This window comes from Diadema setosum, chromosome 5 (assembly GCF_964275005.1).
Source record: "Diadema setosum chromosome 5, eeDiaSeto1, whole genome shotgun sequence".
NCBI classification, from domain to species: domain Eukaryota; kingdom Metazoa; phylum Echinodermata; class Echinoidea; order Diadematoida; family Diadematidae; genus Diadema; species Diadema setosum.
This window is the reverse complement of record NC_092689.1, coordinates 40,073,666-40,100,963: the sequence shown is the minus strand read 5'-3', so window position 1 is coordinate 40,100,963 and position 27,298 is coordinate 40,073,666. Positions and strand designations below refer to the sequence as shown.

The 27,298-nt window shown below is 36.9% G+C and overlaps 1 protein-coding gene across 1 annotated transcript in view; it reads right to left on the bottom strand.

Annotated features, from left to right (window-relative positions):
* LOC140228915 (two pore channel protein 2-like) overlaps positions 1–27,298 on the bottom strand; it is a 98,560-nt gene that overhangs the window by 68,842 nt on the left and 2,420 nt on the right. The window contains exons 2-17 of the mRNA XM_072309182.1: positions 25,851–25,977; positions 24,222–24,405; positions 22,635–22,861; positions 22,050–22,131; positions 20,846–20,917; positions 19,839–19,941; positions 18,068–18,133; positions 14,771–14,835; positions 12,125–12,228; positions 8,623–8,704; positions 6,729–6,818; positions 5,412–5,531; positions 4,274–4,372; positions 3,430–3,516; positions 1,850–1,896; positions 1,112–1,205 (exon numbers count right to left, since the gene is read on the bottom strand). Coding sequence (XP_072165283.1) covers positions 1,112–1,205; positions 1,850–1,896; positions 3,430–3,516; positions 4,274–4,372; positions 5,412–5,531; positions 6,729–6,818; positions 8,623–8,704; positions 12,125–12,228; positions 14,771–14,835; positions 18,068–18,133; positions 19,839–19,941; positions 20,846–20,917; positions 22,050–22,131; positions 22,635–22,861; positions 24,222–24,405; positions 25,851–25,977 — 1,649 coding nt within the window. The remainder of the gene's footprint in view (positions 1–1,111; positions 1,206–1,849; positions 1,897–3,429; positions 3,517–4,273; positions 4,373–5,411; positions 5,532–6,728; positions 6,819–8,622; positions 8,705–12,124; positions 12,229–14,770; positions 14,836–18,067; positions 18,134–19,838; positions 19,942–20,845; positions 20,918–22,049; positions 22,132–22,634; positions 22,862–24,221; positions 24,406–25,850; positions 25,978–27,298) is intronic.

The following is a 27,298-nucleotide window of genomic DNA, read 5'->3' as shown; positions in this document are numbered from 1 at the left end:
GGGGAGGGCAATTTTCTGAAAATGAAATGACATTATTCCTTTACTCTTCTACTTTAATTTCATATATATCACAACTCATAAAAGTACTTGGTTGTGGAGATATCGATGATTTTATTAGCGCATGTCAAGTGGTTGAGGAAATCAGAGTTTTGAGAAAAACTCCTTCAAAGTTTTCCTTCCGACGCTAACATGATCAAGGGGAGGCGAGACAGTTTTCACCGCTTGACAATACAAGGTATTCTCCTAGCGATCTCCGCGATGTTCATTCAAGCTTATCGCCAGCGGTCTACGCATGACCAATCAGTAATCAGGATGCCACGCACTGACCAATAAGATCACTCCCTCATTGCTAGGGGTGGAGTCTAGTTGCGGAGTCTAGTTGCAGTGCTAAATCCAAATCTTCAGACACGTTTCTGTTACATTGAAAGTCGGAAAATCATGGCCCAGAAAAACACTAATTTCTTGCCTTTCGTTTGATCATTTAGCTTCAAAATTTCGGCAGAAACATTTGACTACAAAATTATGCCAAAACAGAAATCCGATTGTTTTGACCAGTTTTGATGACGTGACTTCAAACTCGATTTTCTTGGCTCAGCCGTCAGCAACTATAGGATCCTTTTGTTGTAGCGGGTCACAAAAAAAAATTACTTCTTCTTTCTTTAAGTGAGCCACCCACAAAATCAAGGAAACTTGGCAGCTCTGTATAGCATATATTCCTGGGGGTGACAACACATCACATCGAAAAAGTTGCTAATTTTAAGAAGAACGAAAGAATTCTTAAATTTTTTAACATTTTCATGAATAAAATATCAACGTTAACATCAAAACATGTACAAATATTATTTTGGATTGCATTAATGATTGCAATGTTTTAGATTTCAAACCAGTATTTTTCAAATTCAAAATTGAATTAGGAGCTTTTTGTATATATATGCCAATTGAGATGCAAGGTCTTGTCATCCAAGGGATAATAAGAGTACCTCCGTTATATATCTTGTCATCAGATATTGCAGAAGTTTACATATCTGGAGATGGAATTTCTTCCCTGTCAAGTACGTTGTGATTTATGTCATCTTTGGTAAGCACCACTACAACTAGCCTCAGCACTTACCTTGAAATGAGTGACAATCTTGAAGAGACGGAACATGATGAGTATGTTGATGATCCTCACCAAGTCATAAACGGGAATGATGACATTATGTTTGCTGTGGGTCAGCAAAATACAATATTGCACAAAGTCATGAATCTCCACAGAAAATCCGTGAGAAATGAAGGAACAAACTACACAGCTAAACAGTTGCCACAAAGAAGAAGAAAAAAACAACAACACAAACAAAATCTCTTGGCAGAGAGATTTATTTTCATGTATTGCATGAAATCAATTCAATAAGTGAATGAAAGGTTTCACTTTCAGTTCAATGTAACATGCACTCAGGAAGTTGTATCCGTTTAACTGCAGTAAGAACACACACAATACAATAAATGAATCAAACCCATTGAAGACAGACTGATTTTGCTACAACACGCATTGCCCACAGACCTCTGCCTGAGTATACTCTGGACTCGTCCTCGATGGGTTTAAAAAAAAGGAGAGGTTGGCCAGGGATAGCTTTTTTTTTTTTTTTTTCAGTGCTGGGGCAAGTATTTTGAACAGGTCTCTCAATTTTTACCTATCAACGATGAACTTTTGTAGTGTAAATTCATGCCAACATCCAAGATGATGTGCCACTTCAGGATTCTTCAGGATTATAGCAATTGCAATCTCGGTACTCGCTTAAACTACACCAAAATTTGTGATATCTATACATGCAAAATCAAAACAACAACACACACACAAACACACACTTACTCGGCCATATGACTCTTTTCCACTGCCTGTTGGACTATTGCAACAAGCTGTTGGTTAATAAAAGACAGAAAGAGAAACAAAAATACTTTGTGAATATCACATTAGATGTCCTGTCCACAATCCAATGAAGTGAGACACATGTTACAGTCAGTCAATGGGGAATGCTATCAAATACATAACAAAAGACTTTTAGGGATTCATGGAGAGTTTAAATGATTAAATTAGTTAGAAAATAATCTCTGTGCAGCAGCATGTAAGATTAGCAAAAAATGATTGTCAGGCAGGCTAATCTGTTTAATCCACAAAGATGACTAAGCAAAATCATCTCTATCCACTACAACAGGTAATTGGTATACCATATCGTCGCTGGGGTGACAAGACCTTGTATCTGCAATTTTGGTGAAAATGACTTTTTTGGATTAACGGTCAGATAATCAGTAGAGTGATGTCCTGTCCAAATCCTAGCTGTCTTACCCCAAAAATGAAGCCACCACGACATGTAAAAGGAATGTCTATCCCATTGGATACAGTGTTTTGGCTGCCATGTTTTTTTTTTTGCTCTCCTGAACATTTGACATTTTGTAGATATGAGGTCTTGTCGCCCCAGCGACGATATATAGCCATTTTTTTTTTCTTTTTTAAATGAAAAGTATACATTCCCTTAACTTGTTACTGATGTATGTTAAAGGTAGGGGATACCTTTTACAGAACTCCTAAAATGCAGCAAAACATTAAATATGAACCTCAGTGGACTTGTTTAGGCCACTGCTTAGAAATTTGGAAGTCAACAGTTATCTACAATTTGAATAATGCACAAAACTCAACTACTCAGTAGTTCTGTGTGTCAGCCACACTTAAGCCTTTTTGTTGCAGTCTTCTGTATTTTTTTTATCTATAAACACAAATCTAAAAGTACAAGAGCTGATGTAATAACATATAGAGTGTGTGGCAAGAATGTATATAGAAATGTTTGTAAGTTTTGGTGAACTTTATTCACAAAATATACATGATGGACACACATGCAGTGCCTGGGTCTGCAAAGGTAGCCTAGTAATGTACTGGAATTTACGGTGAGCCCCGAAAAAAATTCAATTCAAAATCTAACGGTCAATAAAAATGTACTAAATGTTACCTTCCACTTTCAATACTTTATGGGAGTTTCTAAAATGATGCTCTCTTCAACATACCACTGTGTTTATACAACTCTTCATTTAAGGCATGCAAATGGGATTCCCTACCTTTAAGGTCGATATCATTACCCTGCTTTCTAGAGGTAAGTCAAGTGCTCTTTCACTATGCTAGAAAAGTGAAAATATGTTGATTTTTCTTTATATTTTCTTTATATTGTTCTTCATATGTGCATCACAACCGGTAATACTTCCATCATTCAGCATAGCCGCACAAAAACTTTTAAAAATTCATAACATTTGAATCGATTATCCGATTTTCCTCGCACTTTCATCGCTGTCCTGTACTGATATTGCTGCATTCACTCAATCTACATGTATATTTGGGTTTCATTCCCTTTTAAAGATGAAAGACATGGAATACCAGTGAAGGTGTTCTTGAAACACACTTACCAGTAGGACTATTGTGAAGAGTCCTTCCAGAATGTTTGACATGGATGACTTGTAGTACTTCCAGCCCATTGCCCACAGCTTCATAATCTTAAACAGACAGAACAAAAAAAAAAAATTCTAGACATGATAATTTCTTCAGATGATCAGTTGCCTGTTTTTCATTCATTCAATATTTCAAAATATTCTTCTTTTTTTTTAATTCTCTCATGATGCATTCATGTAAAACATGCTGAATTAAATGCTGCAAACATTTATCATATCCTTCAAACGTAAGTATTTCCATACAACAAAATTTTAGCCATATCATTTTTGGACAGAAGGAGATTTAATGACAAAGTTTCGATTTGAGCAAACTACATGCCCTCAGCACTTGACAAATATTGACTATAAAAAATCAAAGACTATCATAATCACCGTTGGGTTTATTATGTTGCATAAAGAGATATACCTGAACAACTCGGCGACCAAGAATTTGAATTTGTAAGTTGTTGTTGTTGTTTGTTTTTGTTATTGTTGTTTTGTTTTGTTTTGTTTTGGTTTTTGGTTTTTGGTGGTTTTTTTTTTTTTTTTTTTTTTTGGGGGGGGGGGGGGGCCTTTTTTATACATTCTTGATGTATTCTTTACTTCACTTATTCTTTAACACCTGGAAATGGTCCCATGGCTGCGGATCACAACTGATCATTACTGAACATCAATGATACACCATTTTCATAGAGTCTACCCTACAAGTATGAACAGTGCCCCTATGCAGACAGTTTACTCCTTATAAATTTGAATTCCTAACAGAGGATAATGTCACTATTTTCCCCCAGCAACTTCAGTGTTTCATCATGACTACCCCTACCTGTTCCACACAGTAGTAGAGCACAAAGGAAAAGTTGACACTGGACAGTAGCGAATTCTTCTTGTAAAAACTCTCATCATACAGAGTTTCAATCTCGACCTATATTGAAGAAAGAGAGAGATAGAGTGAGTGATGGAAAGATAGAGAGATGAGTGGATGGGAATCCCACAAAGGGGTACAGATAGAAAGGGACATTAACAGGGCAGAGACAAAGAAATTTACCAACAGAACAGATTCAGACAAAGGTCACATATAAACTGGTATCTCTGGTATCTGTTACTGGTTCTTACAACCATAGTAGCATATTCAGAAAACAGCATTTCAGCATGTCAGCCCTCATCCCCAAAGTCACCTTGTGTGTGGACATACACTCAAAGGGGCCTCTCTGCAGAACAAACACCACTACTACTTAGCCATTAACTATTCAACTGCTAGTTGTGACTCATTATTTTTACATTGAACTGGACACTCATTGGTGACCGGAAGATGCCGTTACAAATCATAGAGTGTCTCCTGCTTTCACTTTCATGCCAAGTCCACTTTCATCTTGTACTGCTTGTAAACTCAAAGACGGCTTGAGTTACACTCTGAAGCTTGCCATTTTCATATCACTTGAAGCAGTTGCAAAGTCAGCTAACTACATGTATAGTTAAACTATGAATGCAGTAGAACCGTGAGAAATCAGGTGGGAACAGCAGTTCCATACAAATTCATGGCAAAATATATCACGTCTCTCAGCACGTGGAACAAATTTAGAGCAGATTTCCAACAAAATCATAGAAGTATCACAGACATGACATTCTGAGTTTCCTGGAAAGATGTTGCACTCAATACAGGTTTCTGTCACATTAGCTACTACTATGTAATCTTTTTTTTCAACTTATATGCAAGGTTGGGAAAGATAGGTCTGTATCTTAGTCATTCAGCTGTAAATCCACAAACCTCTTTGTGAATGAAGCGTATACTTCACGATTGAAATCATGACCATTTCTTTCAAATAATTCCTTGTAATTTTTTCTTCATTTCACCACATGACATTTTGTGAGGGCTGAATACACAATGTTTCTATGAAAGGCATTATAAATTTGCATTATTGGAAATAGTCGGACCAGAATAGAAGCATGTGTACGATACTTACGCTAATGATTATAATGTTTACAAGGGCTACCAATGTTCCAAAATAGCCAAAGAATCTATGAAGGATCATAGACTGCAGTCTCTTTAATCGCGGCTGATTAATCACACGTGGGGAGCATATCTGATGATAAAAGAGGGGAAAAAAATAAAGAAATATAAAGAAATTCAAAAGATACAAAACCGATGAAATGAAAATATGTGGATTCTCAGTTATTCATTTGTACTACATTTTGACAAAGGGGAAAGAGTGAAGTATCAATTTAATATTAAAAGACTTTCATACAAAATGGTAAGGAGGCGAATGCTGAAATTCATACAGGGCATGGTATGACGCATACTACCAGCTGAAACTCTCAAGTACATAAAAGTATAAAGATGATAGAAGCTTTTGACACAATAATGCTCACTTGTTAAAATCAGGAGTTCCACTATACATTGTAATCTTCGAGCAAACAGGAAATTTGGAGACATTTCACAGGTAACTACCAAAATCCTGACATTTAATACTTTCTCAATTACTCCTGAACTAAAGAGAATATGACTGGGTTACATCTTCTCAACACTTCATCTGACATCATCCAATATGGAGGCTTTATAGGCTAAATAAATGTGAAATGAGGTACAATCCACATGGATGAATTTAGTCAATTCACTTCAGGAGGAATTTATCTGATCCTATATTTGCTCTCAACTCCCTTTACCTTTTTTTTTTAGCAAGAACAAAAAATAAACACACACACACACACAAACACACACACACACACACACAAAACCCAACAACAACAACAACACCCAACAAACAAGGATGACTTCATACTATGATTTTATTAGATCATTATCTACTCAATAAGGTAAACCACACACAATAGGAGATTCAGGCTTCTACCAAACTTTAGTGATATGCTGGCTAGCAACCACATATTCACTTTGGATCTTTTTTCTTATGCATTTCTACCCTAGTGCTTGGCTGAACAGAAAAAAACTGACATGTTAAACTCCCTTCAAAGGAATTTTCTATTGTCAGTGAATGATGGGAGGGAAGATTGTTATCCTTGATAATTGAAAGCAGCCTTTGTATATTTCCATCGTTAACATCAAATTTGTTATCATACCTACTGAATGATACCTCTGGACTATAATCACTGATCTCTAGAATCTTGCTAACAGTCTTTATCTTAGTCTAGCATTCACAGTACACCATATGCCACCATATGCAGAAGGTGACTGACATTTTTAGTGTCCAATTAATTTTTTACCCTTCTTGGAAATGAATAGATTATTTTTGAATATCAAAAACTTAAGTCGTAGTGATTCTTACCTCACTGCCTTCGGACTGGTAGTCCAAACAATCAAACAACTTCTGAAATTCCAATGATGTCAGCACACCTCCAATATTGCCATCAAGCTCCTACGTCACACGAAACACAAAGAAAAATACATACAAGTACAAATTATAGTGATGGCCATCAAAATCACACATGCAATGGTAAAAGCGGCACTAGTCAGGGCAACAGAAATTAAGTGATGGTAGCTGCAGTACTACTTCTACTACTTCTACTGCTGCTACTGGTTTTACTACTACTGTTACCCCTCCTCCTTCTACTACTACTACTACTGCTACTAATAATAATAATGATAATAATCCTACTACTACTACTACTACTACTACTAATCCTACTACTGCCACTACTACTACTACTACTACTACTACTACTACTACTACTACTACTACTAGTACTGCCACGACTACTGCTACTACATGTACTACTACTAGTACTACTGCCACTACTACTACTTGTACTACTGCAACAAGTAGAAGTAAAAGCTGCCATGTGATAAAAGGTAGCACATACATCATCCCTCCTACAGTCTTTATGATCACATCATCTTCAACATGCATCATCCCTCCTACAGTCTTTATGATCACATCATCTTCAACATACATCATCCCTCCTACAGTCTTTATGATCACATCATCTTCAACATACATCATCCCTCCTACAGTCTGTATGATCACATCATCTTCAACATGCATCATCCCTCCTACAGTCTGTATGATCACATCATCTTCAACATACATCATCCCTCCTACAGTCTGTATGATCACATCATCTTCAACATACATCATCCCTCCTACAGTCTGTATGATCACATCATCTTCAACATACATCATCCCTCCTACAGTCTGTATGATCACATCATCTTCAACATACATCATCCCTCCTACAGTCTGTATGATCACATCATCTACAACATACATAATCCCTCCTACAGTCTGTATGATCACATCATCTACAACATGCATCATCCCTCCTACAGTCTGTATGATCACATCATCTACAACATGCATCATCCCTCCTACAGTCTGTATGATCACATCGTCTTCAACATGCATCATCCCTCCTACAGTCTGTATGATCACATCATCTACAATATGCATCATCCCTCCTACAGTTTGTATGATCACATCATCTTCAACATGCATCATCCTTCCTACAGTCTTTATGATCACATCATCTTCAACATACATCATCCCTCCTACAGTCTTTATGATCACATCATCTTCAACATGCATCATCCCTCCTACAGTCTTTATGATCACATCATCTTCAACATGCATCATCCCTCCTACAGTCTGTATGATCACATCATCTTCAACATACATAATCCCTCCTACAGTCTGTATGATCACATCATCTTCAACATACATCATCCCTCCTACAGTCTGTATGATCACATCATCTACAACATGCATCATCCCTCCTACAGTCTGTATGATCACATCATCTACAACATGCATCATCCCTCCTACAGTCTGTATGATCACATCATCTACAACATGCATCATCCCTCCTACAGTCTGTATGATCACATCGTCTTCAACATGCATCATCCCTCCTACAGTCTGTATGATCACATCATCTTCAACATGCATCATCCCTCCTACAGTCTGTATGATCACATCATCTTCAACATGCATCATCCCTCCTACAGTCTGTATGATCACATCATCTACAACATGCATCATCCCTCCTACAGTCTGTATGATCACATCATCTTCAACATGATGATGAAAACCTTCATCTATGTCAATGATCCAGTATTTGATTTGAGTGGTCGCTTTGATCTTCTTTCAGCAGACTGTTGGTTGTAGTCTATTAACTTGCAAACAGAGCACTTGCAACTCTCAATCACTGCACACAATGACTCACCCTCAAAATGTTTTTCTTGGCTCGCACTGGTATGTTGGCCTGGAGAACAACGGACTTCACAACGCTAACATTGACCGTGCACCTAGTGAGACAACAAAAAGACGGTTTTCACATCCTTAATGGAGAATACACCAGGAGGAGGAATCTACACAAAGTAAAATAATTTACATCAAATTCCATGGACATAGTAGAACAACAGCAACAGATTATGGAAAAGCTTTAGTGAACACAATACTGAGAATTTGGTAACTATGTAAATGTTTGCAAGATTTGAAAGGTCACATCAAGAACATCATCTTAGATGCATTATTGTAACATTTACTGTCTTTTTCACTCCTCATTTGTCATTTGGATATAATTTGTCTTATCCTTAAAAATGTTCACATTCCCTTGACCTGTGGAGTGTTACTGGCACGTATTACGGCAAGGATATGAATTTCCTATACTTTCTGTAGGAGATGGGACAAGCATTATTTGACATCCTAGAGAAATCAAATCTTGCAAAATTCCATTTTTAATTTCTTTATACGATTTTATGACTGTGGTATCCCATATCGTAATGTTTACATTTATAGAGGGATGCATTCTAAAATTCTAAACTTATCAACAAATTTTTAAATTTGCCAAAACTGTCACAATCTTTTTTTTTTAACAGTTTCTTCTGCATTTGCTGGTTCTACACATGCACAAGTGAAACATTAACTTTTACTGAAAGCTCAATTCTTCTGATGCTCTAAAATGAAATGTGAAATAATAGTAAAACTTGGCATTCTTTCCTTTTTGAGTACTTTCCAAAAATATTTCAAGCTCTAAAATAATCAATGTTTATCTACCAACAATGACTATGGCAATGACAATTATCAGAATTTAATTTGAGAATGCACAAAATTCAACAAGGAACAAAATAAAAATAACTACTTACAATACTTACAAAGTTATTTAGAAAAACATAAATGAATACTAACAAATACATTTACTAACTAGAAAAGCACTCTGAGAGCACAGACCTCCGCCAAGCATGCAGCTCATTTCCACTACTGATCTTGTTCTTCCATAGAGATATCGGTGATTTAACACACCCATTCCCAATATAGAAGCCTTTGTTACGTCATAAACCCTCAGCTGCACGACGCGCCTCGCCCTAGCAGAAACTAGAGCACGCACTTTAGTGCGCGCATGCAAACCTCAAATACGCGCAGCCTGAACTCCCAAGTTCATTGACCCTACCTGCCAAAATATAAAAAATCCTTCATAAATTCCCCCAAAATTCTCGGAACACTACCAAAAGTTAATCGTTTGTTACTTGTATCATTCTAAACCTTTCCTTCAAGTTTCATCCAAATCCGTGCACAACTTTTTGAGTTATTTTGCACACGGACAAACACACGAATGAACAAACCAAAGGTAACGAAAACATAACCTCCTCCCTTGGCGGAGGTAATAATATTGGCAAACATTACATCTTGAAAATGGAAAGGAGACTGGGCAAAATAAGCATCTTACTCCTTACATAAGCATTAAGAAAAACTAAAAAAAAAAAATTGTTGTGGGTGAAACTACTGAGGCATAGTGAAACTGATCACATTTTTTTATTTACATTATGTATAGAGCACCACTTCATCGAAGACCTTGTAACATGACAACTTTTCTCGAACAGGGATGGTTCACTGACAAAAACAGAAATCTGCCTAGTGACCCTTTTCTGCTAGATAAACAAGAGTTTCAGTTCACTGGGTAATTAGCTTAAACACATTGCACTCAATACGTGTCAACGGATAGATGCCATTGTGTGGCTATGGCTACGTGCCAGCAGTCTGTCGAATGACTTTGTTAGGAATGTGCTGGACATTAAACAGCACATCACTCCAAGCAAGTTCTTTTGGCTCTACTTTGTCGATCCACTGAAAATCTATACCACAATTTCAAAATTGCAGGAATACCATCCTAACAATTCTGCCTTTACTGCATTGGAAAAGGGCCTTGCACTTCATTGCACTTTACTGCAACATGCTGAACGTCTACACAGCCAATACCAATACTTGTTTTTTACACAGTGCACCATGCTGCCGTCTGGGAGAGCAAATTTATGCCATGCTGGAGTAATACCTACATGTAAACCTAAACCAGACAGTCAAAACTGGGGTCACAAACTTTGTCTGACCTCCATATCCTGACCAAACTTGGCATCCCTGAATGATAGGAAGCATCTGAGTTGTCGGTCAAAAACCACAAACCAAACATTCACAATGGCGTGCTATATTTGCCTTTGAATGTCCCCGGTACGAAAGCTGTGTCCTTCTTTTTACAAACTGAAGGAGAGACTTTCTATATCAGAGATCCTAGCGGCACGCAGAAACCAGTTTGAAGTATTTGAAACCACATTAAGATGAAACAAGTGCACAGAGTCATGAATGCAAGTGTACACTCTCTGCACAGACTTAATCACTGACCTGAAAAACATCATTTAATGATGATACTTAGTGATCATTATGGAGGAACAGTCATTTGGCATAAAAATTTGATAACCTTTCTCTCTGTTTTATCTCCCCCCCCCCCCCCAACAATTAATAATTCTCTCTCTAAATATATACAGTGCACTCCCGTTACAATGAACATGATAACCACGAAATTCCGGTTACAACTAAGTAGAAATTCAGGCCACAAGATCATCCACTCTATGTTTTGTATTATATATTTGTTCGCTTATAATGCAATGTCGATATAACGAAAGAAAACTGCTGGTCCCAAGGACTTCGTTATAATAGGGGTTCACTGTATGTGTATCAGACAAGTGGACCTTTCTGCCATATTGGCAGCTCTTTCTCAAGCACTGTGCTGAGGCTCTTGGTTTCAAGAGTCATATGTCAGGATAGGATATTCATGCTGTAGCTCGAAACTTGTTGAAAATGGTCCGAGGTACTCACAATGCCAGTTCAGAGAGTGGTGGGCTATTAAGTGCCAACTAAAATGAAAAGTCAGCCTTGTAAAAAGGTCTCACACATCTGTTTTAACTCTAGGAAGTGCACAGGAAGTATGCCTTCACCTACTCGAATGAGCTATCACATCATCGCATGCTTGAATCACACAGCATGTTCAATTCTTGATGAAACATGATATGGTACTGTGACTACAAAGGCTTTAGAGTATCCTAGTGGCATATTATGAGAAGTGTTTTTGGGCAAGCATGCCTGCCACACAACTTAGAAAGTGTGAACATTTGTGGGTTTGTAAGCCTGTATTTTGTATGCACTACTGAACTATTGCAGGGGCAGATCCAGAGGGGGGCGCACCGGGTGCGCCCCACCCCCCTTTATTTTTAGTTAAAATAAAAGAAACAAAAAGAAAAAAAAATGGGGCGGGGTGTGTGCACCCCCTTTAGTTTTGCAAAGGCGCCTCCCCTTTATGGAATTCCTGGAGCCATCCCTGTATTGTGCTCTAAAATGTATGTGTGTGTGTGTGTGTACGTGTGTATTTGTGTGTGTAGGCATGGATACTGACATACCTTCCAATGGAACCACCATTCACAGTGTGCAGCTGAGCCCGGAGCATCTCAAAGGCTGCCTGGAAGCCTAGTCTCCTCCTGAAGTGACTTGCTTGCATCGATCTCTGGTATAGTATAAGATAACAATAGGGTTACAAAATGGAGGTACAACACCACTGCTTGCATTGATCTCTAGTAGTAAGATAACAATCGGGTTACAAAATGGACGTATAACACCTGTACAGGATCCACTGCATTAATTTCAAATGAAGAAGGCTACGCCCTATTGCATAAAATTTGAGATCAAACATAAATTGTGACCGTGCACCTCAAAACGAACATAAAGTCGCACACATTGATTTTGCGCGAGGACTGAAAATAAGTGAAATGGGTCAACCTAGCCGAACTTGACTTTTTTATATTTTCTGAAAGAGCAGGTCTTCTTTTACATTATGCTAAAATTTGGTATCATAAAACGGGCAGGAAAGTGTGTTTTTTTAGCAGTTTATCTCGAACATTTTTGGTAGAATAGTGTGATTAGGTGTGTCTTTAGAATCCCTTTTTCATTTCTGAAAAACCTTGTCCACACTCTTCACTTTCAACTCTAATAACTTTTGAAAGGATAATGCTACTACTTTGAAAGTTAGCATTAATTATGGACAGAATGTGTTAATGAGGCATGCTTAATTTCAGTTTAATCTGATAATCCCTTCATTGTTGTTACTCTGGTGGTTTACTTCCTGTTTTTTGTCCCATTCATCGCACAGCCAGCACGGTTTGGTAAAGATTAAGCGCTTGAATAGACACTGTACTTCAGAGCCTCTTTTCTCAGTTCACACTTTTCCCGAGTTTGTGCTTTCTTTCCAATATTTAGATAGGTTAGGAGAGTCCATTTGATTTGAGTTATACATCATTTTAAAGCTTAAAGTCTGCTCTTTCAGAATATGTTCTCAACTAAAAATTAATGTCTGGCGACTTTTTGTTTGTTTTGAGGTGCAGGGTCACAATTGGAAAATCAAACATAAAGTCTCTGAATACTCAATTCTAATTGGCTGATACCTGATACATGTTCAATTTTCTGACTTATGTTTGATTGCATGTTTTTATGCAACATGGCTCAACAAAGACTTGAAACATGATACCATATTGTCACTGCAAGGTAGATAAGATACTAACACTGACCCACATCACTCCCAGAGCTGAGATTTAAATAAAAATTGGACCATGAGAAAACACACACACACAAAAATACCTCTTTGATATCTGATACACATTATGAAAGCATTCTAAATTTCACTAATAGGATACACAATGAAGAGATAAAGTTGACCCCCCCCCCAAAAAAAAAAAAAAAAAAAAATATACGGTATTTAGGATCAGTGTTACAAAAGTTCATTGAGTAGTCTCTTCTCTACAAATCCATTATTGCATAGATCCTTTTGTGATGTAAACAACAGTCATTTCAATTCACATGATGTGACTTTTTTTGACACTTGTACATATTTCATTAACCTATGTCAATCTGAACTCTTCACTATAATTTTATTTTTTAGGTGACAAGAATACACAAAACTTTCAGAGCAAATATTGAGTTGTACAAGTAATCATCATTATTAATTTGTTACTGCTGACATAAAAAAAGACCATTCCATTGACTACAAATCTGCTGCCATAGAACACCACACTGGATATCATTATATAATCTCTCATCTTATTACACCTATATTCAATTTGAAACAGGTAAAAATTTCAAATCTCAGCTTTTCGCACATCAGTCAACTCAATTCAATGCAATTCATATTCATTTCACACTCTGCGTCTGAAAAGGAAAGAAGTGCAAGAATGACTTAATACGAGAGATGGATGCAAAACAATGAGTATAATTCTGAGAGCAGCAGAAAGGAACATTTGTTCTTTACAAGGAAGCTGAACCTAATATAGTGCAAGAGCAGAAAAAAAAATATACAGGAACAAATGTACAATACAAACATAGATAAAATTTCCTGTCCATTCTCTTTTAAATGATGAAAAGACACAATGCCTGGGAATTAGAAAAGGATGCACTCTAAAAGCACTTGAGTTGCCATTTTTGGATGAAATGAATACATCGCTCTTTACGATCCCTAAATCAATAGCAACTCAATTGAAACACTTTGTATGTAATATGAGTCCAAGTGTCTGAGAGTTTGTCAACTCTATAAGTTCCAAAGATCACTCATTCACTTCCCTCTTATCATTTCCAGGAAATCTTTTTTAAAAACTGGTGACTGGGTTATACTAACACTTACGTAGTGTGGTATGATAATAAAACAAAATCTCCACAAAAACTTTTTTTATTTATCTATTTTTTTTTTAATGCATTAACATAAATATATATACATTATGTATACACACAAACACAGTAACACATATCAGGAACAAAACTACAACTACCGGTAATCTAGAAAAAAAATACAAACATAACATTCAAAAGCAATCAGGTCAAGAATGTGTAGCTGATAAAGATTTAAATCACTGACTCCTATGTGACAAACAGAACTCCAATAAAAAAAGGCAAAGTTCAGATAAATCTCCTAAATATTCTTCATGCAATCCAAGTGTGTAAAAAGGCAAGAAAAAAAAAAGGAAGAAAAAAGGGTCTTTAACCAGAAAGCATGAAGCACTCACAATGAGGTAACCTCTGAACTCATTGTAGATCACAGCAGTCAGCATGTTGAAGAACAGGTAGAGACCTATTGAATCAAAGGGCAATAAAGGCTGAATATTAGCAACAGATTACGAATGAGGCGTGAATCATATAGAATGCTGATACCTCTCAAACATGTACCCCTGGTAATATCCAATGGGTTTAAAAGAAAAAGAAAGAAAGAAAGAAAGATAAAACAGAAAGAAAAAAAAAAAGAGTTGCAAAAAAAAAGTATTGAAAAGACAAGGGGAAAGTAAGGTTTCTTTGAAAGCTGTGCAAAGTAGCACCAGCACAGTGATAATTTGAGCAAAACTGGACTAAAACCAAGAATGTTTAAAGGACAAGTTCACCTTCATAGACATGTGGGTTTAATGAATGCAGCAATATTAATAGAACACATCAGGAAGACTTTGAGGAAAATCAGACAATCCGTTTAAAAGTTATGAATTTTTGAAGTTTCTGCTCAGTCATGACTGGATGAGAAGACTACTATGGCTTGTGATGTCACATGAGTACAACGATATAAAGAAAGAATAAAGAAAATTCAACATATTTCCATTTTTCTCGCATAATAAAAGAACACTCAACTTCTCTCTTTCAATATACGTCAGTGACAAGTCGAGGAAATGTGCACTTTATTCAAAAAGTGAAGTTTTGTGAACTTCTCTTTTTATTTTCCTTACATCGTTGTACGGATGTGACATCATGCACTGTAGTAGTCTGCTCATTCAGCAGTGACTGCACAGATACTTCAAAAATTCATAAATTTTGAACGGATTGTCTGATTTTCCTCAAACTTTCACTGATGTGTTCTACTAATATTGCTGCATTCTCTCAATCCTTATGTATATGAAGGTGGACTTGTCCTTTAAATCCATCTGCCTGTCAGTTTAAGTGACAAATATAATGTTCTATGCACCTGGCACCTGCACAAAGCCCCTCCACTTACAACATCTAGAAGCACTTACAATATTCTCTTGTTTTATATGAAAAGTTTAAATGATTCAATATCATTAATTCTCCCTCCCCCCACCCCCGCACCAAAAAAAAAAAAAAAAAAAAAAGAATATTGCTTGATAAGTATGTCTAAGTTTTTCATGCTCTTACATCTTCTAATGACAGAAGAAATAAGAACTGGCATGCAAATTTAAGAAATATTACAAGTTAGAAGTATTACTGCAAAAGTTTATATTTTTGCATGAGTAATTTTTCTCGCTTTGGCGAGCGAGATGAATTTCGCATGTTTTTAATTCTGTGGAATCGCGACATAACATAGTGGCACATATAACAAGCAAATATATTCGCGTACTTTAATTTTGCGCTAGTTTCTGGTCATGTGAAATCCACAAAAATTTCCACTCTTACAGTAAGGAGGCACTAAAGTCATGTGTGGTAAGATACCAACTCCACATAGTCTTCACATGCTTCATCAAGTGATCTGCTGACAGTCATAATCTTACCACTTCCTTGGCTTTTATCAAAGTCTGACCAGCTTTATTAGTGATTTGCCTCTTACACAAACTGCTTCCAACTAAACACAAATTTCTTTTCTGACATCTTCTTTAAAAGCACACAGCAAATTGATTTGATTCCTCCTTCTGAAGTAGACAAACAGGCTATTACTAGAGCAGCTCCTCGGCTCTGACAACACAGTGGAGAGTCAACATCCTGAGCATGAAGACTAATTGTGAGTACTAGACTGTTTTATGAGGTTGTCTGCAAAGAGTGACCATTAGCAGAGTGACCATTAGCAAAGAGTGACCATTTGCAGCAAGACAATGTTTTGTACTTAGCCACAAGGAGACATACAACAGACAGCCTACATAGCCGAAGTAAATGTATGAAAATTATTCAATATAGTGCTTTACGGACACCTCCATAACGTATCCGTCAGATGACTGTAACAATATTTGTGTATTTCTCTCAGTTTGCCTTGAATACAGAACCAGGAAAATAATGTTTTCCATTCAATTTTAAAAACGGCAATGTTATTTCCTGCTTTACACTGGGAAGGTGATATGCTAAAATCCTGTAACTAATAGTGCGTTGTATGTTTCATAGGGGAATTTTTTTCCCCCATGAAGGCTTTCCAAGGAGTGTATGCACACAGTAAATATTCTCATATGTGACTGCACAGTTCAAAACCAACAAACAGTTCGCCGAAATGAATTTCCACTTTTCTACATAGTTTGAAAAAGTACTAAGCTTTCTTTAAAATACATAACTTTTTACCCAAAAAAAAAAAATGGACAATGCCAATCTATTAAAAAACTGATTAAAATAAAAGAGAGTTAAGAGGTGCAGTTCCATAGGAAAGGGAGAAAAGAGGATTGAAAGACTGGGGTCACTCAAGTGTACTGTGCAGAAGTATCAATAAAGACATGTTCTATTTCCCAGTGAAAGCATCGCCTGTCCAGAAATAAGGTCCAGAAAAAGTAATATCTTGATATCTGTTTGTTTTAAGCAGCCACATTTTGACAGTAGGTGAAAAAAAAAAGACTACTCTCCCAGGTTAGACAAACTTTAAAAATTTGAGCCTGTCACATCAAATGACATACTATGGTCCATTACACAGGATCCAAATTGGCAACTCTTTGTGGGTTTTGAATGAGGCGGTCACATATTCAAGTCCCCTGATTGAGGTTAAGCATTGTTTCAAGGATGCATAAACTTTTCATGGACAATAAAAAATTGCTACTCTGCCCAAATGAATGTTTATGTTTGTTCATTTATGTCATTGCTGTAGCATGGTTCTGACTGATATTACGAAAGGGTGCCACATCGCTTAATTTGAGCTCGCACCGCCGTCATCTTGTCCAGACAAACATAAGCCCTTTGAGTGTTAATTCTGACCATTAACTTTACTTAAGGGGCCTTTTCTTGTAATAGAGTCCAGAGATAGCGTCACATTATCTGGATTGTAAGGCATCTTCAGCTGCCCTTCAGCTGCCAGACATGTTTACAGTCAGATAGCAGTTTGTCTTTATTTGTTTAGGCATGGCCAGACTCCACAGAATTGATATTTTCAAAGGAAACCGAGGTCATTTGAAGTGGATAAATTTGCAACTGACGCACATTGATGATCACATGGCAGAGCGACATGCCGGCAGCTGACTGAACTGATGACCAAATAATTTAAGGCTCTGAGTTGTGCAGCATGAAGTCCAGTGAAGTTTGCCTGCGTGTCCAACTCTGACCCTTTACACCTATTGATTCATTTCAAGGATGTACTTATCAGTACTGAGACGAAAGAAATATTGGCATGTAGACATTCTTACCGATTCCAAGAAATATGATGAAGTAGAGTGCATAAAATCTGTTGTTCTGGTAGGCAGGCATAGTTACTGCAAATCAATGTATTGAAAGGTAAATGCAGAGGCAACAAGTTTGTTGAAAAAAAAAATGTAATCATTTAAAACAAACATGCAAAGACTATGCTAAGCTGTCTTATATTTCAATAACTGCATCATACAATGTTTCTATCTCTAAGCATTACAAAGTACCAAATACACCTGTGAAAATAAAACAAATTTCAAATTAATCATTTCATTTTCAGAGCACTTTTATGAATTTTAAAGGGATTCTAGTTTACTCATCATACCTAATAAATGAAATATAATGGTAATGTGGTACATCTGTGCTGGAAAGAATCCTACAGATGTATATGATTCATTTACATTCACTTGCTAATACCAAGAGTAAAATAAATCTCTTTGGAGCAGCAATGTCAGCTGGTGTTGGTGCTGGTGCAAAGTGGGATTATCTATTTTTATTGTTTATTTCTATTTGTTTAAAATATAAAACACATCTTGCCATTCTCTACCTTTATTGCTTTGTTTCGGTTATAAGTGGCAAGATTTCTTACAAATACAGGACATATGTCAACACAGGCTTGGATGTGAACTGCAAATTATATTACTGGTGTAGTTGTTGGAACTGTCATGGATAAACACTAAAACTGTACAGTCATTGTTATGTACCAATATTGGACCAAGTAGGGAATAACCCCACAAGAGAGGGTAAGAGATGAAATACCATAAGAGGGAGAGGTTACATACATACATTCATACACGTTCATGGTTAATACACACACACATACATACATACATACATACATACACACACACACACACACATACATACATACATACATACACACACACACACACACACACATACATACATACATACATGCATTCATAAATAGTACGACAGGAAAATGACAAAATAAAGAGATGGAGGAAGTGAGAGTAGGAGGAAGAAAAAAAAAAAAAAAAAAAAAACAGCTCGTGATGATGTTTGCAAGGTGTAACATTTACACAGTAAAACCACATTTTCCTTCCTCATTCAATAGCAGAAATGACACTCCAGAAAACAGATATCACAGATGACCACAATTATATCCTGTTATTTACTTGCAAACATCTTCCGATCCCTTTCGCAAGGAGAATGTGATCGAAATATCCCAACCAAAACAGAAGCATGGAATAGAGAGCCCTGTCGATCTAATTGCTTGAGTAAATATTTAAAGAAAATTCCTTTCCAGACTAAATAAACAACTTCCTTCATACTTTAAAAACATGTTCTGAACAAATTTGCAAGAATAATATGCATCCAAACAACGTTCAAAAATGTGACGTTTTGGTGAAGTGTTGAGTGGATGCATACTGTATCCAATAGATAATGATCAACTGGTATTAAAATGAAGTATAAAGTTTGACCCTCCCAACCCCCACCCCTCTGAAGTAACGGAGCATTCTGGTTTGAGTAGCAGTAGCCCATTTAGCAGTGCTATAAAGACACATAAACACATGATGACTTGAGCCTCTCTAGCTCAATCCCCCTCCCCCACTAGCTCAATCCCCCTCCCCCACTCATCTATCTGGTGTGAGTAGCCCATCTTGCTGTAGTAAAATGCCACATACTTTCATGACGACTTTGACCCTCTCTACCTTCCCACCACCCCCACACCTCTAAAATAATAAAGCAGTCCAGTTTGAGGAGCCCATCTTGCATGATAGGAGAGAAGTAGCGGAAGAGTACACTCACCGTCGGGGTTGTTTGCTGTGGTGAGAAGCACAAGGAGACTCATGAGGGAATCTCCGATGGTGGAAAAGTGCTGAAGACCCTCCTGATATATCCTGTCATTATTCTACAAGACATCACAGACAGCAACCAGTAGGATGGATTCAATGTTGGTTAGCAGAAAGAACCAAATGTTTGCTCTGATCTTAATTACTCTGATCTCCACATGAAAGCGAACTGCACACATAATTTCTCTGTTCATTACCGTATTCCATGATCACAAATTCAACCACTCTCAAAATGGCCAAGAAGTCCTAATTCACACAAAAAAATTAGGCTCACTGAATATATGGCATTTACAGTAGTATACTTATGAAACAGATTTAAAGGGGTTCTACAGGCTTGAAGAGTTAAAAATGCACACAATTTTGTCAGTGTCCTGTTCTCTTAGAAGTCCTTGACCCAAATTCAATGCTCGCAAGATTCCTGAAAAGAAAACAACAACTGTAAAAGATATAAAACGAAACATAATATAATATATGGTACATAATGGATGCTTCACTCCACAGCCCACTATTTCTTAGTCTTTCTTTCTACAGGTTTCAAAATATCTGTTCTGGGTGTTCAGCATAGAAACTGCTATTTGCAGGCTTCAGTTTGTGTATGGAAGATACACTGTTCTATTCAGGAATGAGAAGAACACATATATGTCAGGTCTTTGAACTAGACTAGCAATTTAGAGAAAGGTTTACATTGCACATGAGGGAGGTATTGGGATTTCACTACATGTGTGTGAGTCTGTGCCTACATACTGCATTAAAATTGGTTAATATATATGAACTAATATCACTCATAAAAAGCAAATATGAAATGTTGAAAACCCGTGAGCTGTAAGGCCTCCCACTTAGCAGCATAAGAATCAAAGTGAGCCTTTAACAGATGGTGCACACAAAAAAAACTTAATCAACAAAACTCACATAATTTAGCAAATATACTCATCAAAAAAATAATAAGCAAAAGAGCAATCTTACTATTGGTGATGAAGTGGCATTGATGGTGATATTTAAGAGGCCTGAGGATCCATTTTTTATATCTTTCTCTGGCTGAAAATGAAAATAGAAATGTAAAGATAACTGTACAGCCAGTGGTTGCCTGCACATGATGAAAAGGAAGGAGAAAAAAAAAACAACAACTGGGAGTTGTTCACTAGTTAGATCAAAAATTGTGACACAAGTGACTAAAATAAATTGTGACAGATTTTTTTTCATGTTCACATTCATTCCATATGATTAGCATATGTATGTCTCTTTAGATCTGCCTTCCATTAGCACCTAGCTCAAATTGTTAGTCAGTGTTAGCTGGTCACAGCAGTATGTAAACGAATATAGTCATTTGCATGATATGGTCCTATTTTTTGATGGAGATGTGCATCATTTATAACTCTGTATGTAGTTTCTAGAACCTCTTAAAAACTCTACAAACTCTAAATGAAATGATGTGGTGCAGCATAAATGAACATTAATCATTTCATATGCAAAATCAAAGTCCCAAATTCAGCATACAAGAAACATAGTAAATAGCTTTCAGTATTCAAATATCAAGGTCTAAAGATTCATGTAACTTTCCTCTCTAATCCTTCCTTTAATGTCCTATGATGTAATGGTAGAACATTTTCATGTTACATGTGAAAGCCCTTACATTAAAGGGTGTATACAGTTCTGGTTGAGGTGAGGATTCAGCTTTTAATGTTTCGCGAGATATTCAGAAACCACTCTATGTGATGTCAAAGAGCATGCAATTCTAAGGGGTATCACAAGTTTATTTGATGAAAATTGGTTTTGAAACGGCTGAGAAATCCAAAAACAAGGGGAAACAAAGAGATCCTAGTAAAAGGTGTGGCCTGTCGCCTTTTATCATTATCACTATTTTGGATATCTCGGCCATTTTCAAACCAATTTTCATCAAATAAACATGAAATCCTTCTTAAAATTACATGCTCTTTCAGATTTCATATGAGGTTTCTCATTATCTCACTTAGGAATGTTCAAAACATGAATCCCCACCTAAACCAGTACTGTACAGTCCCTTTTAACGTCAGTGAGTGCATTGTTTAAAGCCTTCATATCTCCTCCCCCCCCCCCCCAACTCGAAACCTAGTAAATGTCATCTTCTAAGTCTCCTATGATTGATGATACTAGTAGCATATTATGATTGATGGCTAAAACTCTTCATTACCTTGTCCATTTGAGGTCGTGGAAACAGCAACATCCCAAACATTGTAAAGAAGTAGATGTGGATAAGTAGCAGGAGGATCACACTGAGAAGGAAGAATGTCAACACATATACATGTATATTTAGAGAAACGTGTTTATCACGTTCACAAATTTCAATAAATTCCAGGATCCCATTAATGAGTAATGTACACAAAGAATGAGACTTTCCCCCAAATGGGAATATACCAAATCAACTACAGATTGTTATCTCTGAATGAGCACTGTAAAAATGCTTTCAGACGAAATTGACTTAGGATTTCAGCACATTTGACAAATACTTGAAGGTATTCAGGGAGCTATTCAAATTCATGAAATCCTTCCGTCGAGATGTTTTCATTGCAACTGATTGACAAATTGCCCTACATCAACATACATATTCATGCAATTCAAGGAGTTTGTCTTAGCCACAGAACAGGAAATTACATGGCATTGCAGAGCAAGTTACTCATGGAGAAAATTGATGAAATCTGCTGACTGAACTGAGAAATGATGCACAAGTGGATGACTAAACATGTAGGCCACAGAAAAATCATTCTCGTTTTCAAACCTTGCTACTTTTGGCAGAGTGTTTTTGATGCTCCTCACAGTCTTCTTCATCAACTGCGAGTTCTGTATGAGGAAGAAGGGCCTGAGGAAGCGGCGAAGTCTGAGTGTATGTATCTGGCAGTTGAAGTTGACAGAGACCAGCCAGTCGACAAGGGAAAAAGCAATGACCAAGAAGTAGGCTAGCAGCCATTTGCTCTTCATCAATTCCTTTCGCCCAATGAGATAGGACTGAAAGACAAAGGTTTTCAAGAAGTGTTAACAATCAACATGAGCATAGGAGATTGGTCCACAGAGGCGGAAGTCCTATTTATATATCAGTACAAAAATGTTTCCCAAGTTTTGGATGCAAAAATCCTTTTCCTAGCGTTCTTTCTTTCTTGATTGTTTCCGAGGACTCAAAATTAACATCTGAAAAGAAAGTACCTTTACGAATGGATTTGGAGGTACAGTCCGACATTTCTTTTCTTTTCTTTTTTTCTTTTTTTTTTGCATGTGGACATACTGTGGCAAGGAGTTCTGTCTCATTCATGTGGATCTCTGTAATCCTATCACTGAACAAATTTCAAAACGTTTTCAATAAAAAAAAAAAAATGAGGATGAGGCTGTCTTCTTGTCTCTCATGAAAATGTGACAGATAAATGCATTACAATGAGATACTTGGGACGGTAGAAATCATTTTATTCTAATGGAATCTTGTTTAAACAGGCACCCATGGGTTGTGACGAAGATACACACATGTATACAAAACTACAGACAGTTTCTACACATCAAGCCTCAAATCAGTCAGTACCATCCCTTACGATAACATGTGTAAACTGGCAGATAGTACGCTACATACTGCAGCCACTGACAGGGAAACTGAATCTTCACAGTTAGTGTCACCTCTCCACTTTGTTTAAATATCTAGGTGTGATCTGCACTGAATGTTTGCGTGTGTTTAAAGTGTACAAGATGTAGTCAATCATTTAACCCCCCCATTCTTCCCATTGTGTGGTAACAAACAGAGCAAGAAAGGGAAATAATGACTGCTTCACCAATAAAACTCATACCAACAGAAACTTGTTATGATTTTCTGAAATAAGCTTGCTATATTGTGCACATTGTGCCACAGACATGCCCGTTAAAATAATCTGCAATGGGAAAATCTTCTTGCAATAACAAAATCTAATTTTTTTATCATCATAATCATTGTCGTCATCATCACACCAGTTTTAATCTGGGTCTGTCCCCGATAACAGGGCTGGCCGAATTTACCAAACTCGAGCAGTCACGGCTCTCACACCTTCTCCCCATCTATTCTCATTTGGGTCATCTTCTTTTTTAAAGCCAACATTTCCAACCTCTTCCTCCACCTGTCTCTTCAACGCTTTCCTTGGTCGTCCTCGCTCTCATGGCTCATTCACTTTAAACTCCAGCACTTCCTTAGGACATCATCCTCACCCTTCCTCAACATATGTCCATACCAACACACTCCATTCTCCCTTGCCAGCTGTTCCTTCAACCACTGATATATATAGAAAGAATATGAAAACTGAAGATGAATCATGCAATCAGCCATGATATCTGGTACGAATGGATCAGCTCCTACCTTAGTGCACACATCATACAGGAAGATCAGCAAGCACAGCATCTCCACTGCTTCGGTAATCCCACAATAAGGTGTGATACGTTCGCCCATGTAACGTGGGTCTGAGCTCATGTGAGTTGTCAGGGAGGACGGAGGTTCGAAGAACGCAAGCATGAGGATGGTGAAGATGGCCAGATACAACAACCTGCCAAGAAATCATGAAAAGGGCAATGATGACACAATTAATTGTTGTACGCTCTCTTCGTTTGCTTGGTGTGTTTTTTTTTTTTAATGTGGCAGACTTAAAAAAAGAAAAAAGAACAAAACAATATCACAATACAAATATGTATGTAATTTTATACAAATACAAACACGTATGTAAACTGATACAATTCAAAAAGGTCTTTAAAAGAGGACTTGTCCATAGAGTAGGTTTTTCATCAGTTTCCAAATAGCCCTGGGCCTATGATTTTTTCATTTTTTATGGAGCATCGGAATCATAATCAAATATATTCAGAAGGTAGATTCACAATGCACACAAAAGCCCTACTGACCATCCAGACATGAGCACATGTTACACATTTATGCTCTGAATGGAATGACCACTTGATTGGATCCATTCAACAACCAAGGCCATCAAACAGTTGCATATCCCCATTATTAAAACTGCAATAAAGGGCCATCATAAAAAGCACTCCCATATTCACCTTTTCAGACATTGATTCGTACAAGACACATACACACAGACTTAAATGATACAGCAGTACAGCATTTTGTACACTTGAAAATTATCCAGTGGCAAATTTCAAGATCTGTCCAGACACATGTGAAGTCCAGCTATCTAGAATTTTTATGATTATACAGCGTAATAAGCCAGTTCGGGGTTAGTTCATGGGCACATGGGTACAAATGACCTTTCTTCTTTCTCAGTTGATTAGGCATTCCACTAGTTTCAAGCGACAGAAGGCATAAGCTTGCCCAACATAACGATTTATGGAATTCATCAGTCATGTTCAAACAAAGGATGAACATGCTAGACCAGGTGACCAAAATGATCCTTCCATTGGCATTTTGGAAAGCATCCATTTCATTATTTTGCATTGAATGTATTAACAATCTCTTTCTGTTGATATTGTCAGATACTGCTTTTGCTGTCAGGTGGATGTGCTGGCAAGCACCACTTATAAAGTTCACTTGAATAATTATTATATCACAGATGCTTATCTCATTGAATTTAAATACCAAGATGCTCTGCTGGTACAGATGACCTTTTTCTGCTTATGCTCAAAGTGGAACCCTGAACTGGCTTATTGTGGCCATTATCCCCATCACACATCTGCTTATGATAATGGTCCCCAACATTCATATTACATTTACATTTTGCTTAATTTGTCTGTTGAACACTAGGCATGTGGAATCTTACTTTTTAATGCATAAAATGACACCTGTTTGTCACTATTTTGTATTAACACAAAAAAACATTGCTGTACATTAATTCAATCATTTACCAGTCTCTACGTAATACCTATGTTCAAATATTACTTTGTTCAATTTACTGTAGTATATGTTATATTCTTGTACAGAAAAGGAATGTAGAAATCAAATCAAATGAAGTCAAATCAAATTAAATTTCCAATCACTTAAACTTACCACTGAATGGGCCATGAGTAGTATATCCTGTAGTACCACAGAGAGAATGGATCAATCTTGTGTTTGATGTTGCGGAATTTGACTGCATCCTCCACAAAGACCACAGCTTGCAACAGAGCTTTGGGATCTGTGAAGCATAACAGTAACTCACAGACTATGAAAGAGACTACACATTGTTCATGAAAAATCAAAAACTAAAGTGAAACCAAAGAACACAACTTTTCTATCTGTATTAAGTAGCAATAGAGAATGAAGGTATAAGTTACATTGACCAGGTTGTATAAACTACTAGTGTAAAAAACAAGAACAAAAACAAAAACAAACAAACTTCATCATACAAGCCTAATTATCCAGGAAGTTTAAGACTAGAAATGCATTGATATCATTTACTTTTCCATACTCTCCATGTCAAACTCTTCAACACGTACATATTATTTGTACAGTTTACTCAGTTGCAAATGTACCAATAATCTGCATACACCATGAAATATATGTCTGAAATACTGTATAAGCTGTTATTTTCGCGAGGATTTAATTTTCGCGAATTTCACGAATCACAGTTGGACCGCGAATTTCACAACACATGAAAATGTCACCATACGCGAATGTAGTAGTGCGCTTATGTAGGCCTCCATGTCAATTCGCGAAAACAACATCTCGTGAAAATGTCTGTGATCTCCTCATTCGTGAAAATATCTGTACACAAAAATAACAGCGTATACAGTAGACCCTTCAGGATTCAGTCATGGTTAGACTTTTATTATCCTGATGACATAAAGCATGGGGACTTTGTGTGTGTGTGTGTGTGTGTGTGTGTGAGTGTGTGTGTGTGTGTGCATTTAATCTATCATTTATACAGTTCATATCACTTAGCTATTCCATCTGCATCCCATTAATGGAACATATTCAAGTCTTTCAAATCAACAATGATCAAATTCATGCTCAATATGTTCAGTTCAGCCTATCCCATGAAAGAGACACGATACTGCTAAAAGTGAAAGAAATTTTTCTAGAAAACTAAATAAATTCAACAAATCAGGAAATTCTGAGTAAAACCACATTGGCACATGAACAGTGATGATTGTGTGAATGTAAGACATCCACATAAGATACTGTAACTACATGTACAGCAGCCTCCATGAAATACAACTGAGAACATTATAATTTTTTTAACCCCCCCCCCCCCATGTATCCTCATTTTCTACATCGATAACATGTTATCTGTCATAATAATAACATGATGTGGCACTGTGGTATGCATATGGTAATGTGGTTTGTCATACATGCAAGGTAAACATGTTTGAATGAGAGCAGCCAAAACCTCAAACATCCTCTTATTCCAGGGATAGTGATCTCACAACTGTTACCTTTTTATTTGTCTCGCAAAAAAAAAAAAAGAGAAAAAAAAAAGGGGGAGTCATATTCATTTCATAGCTTCTCTCAGAGTT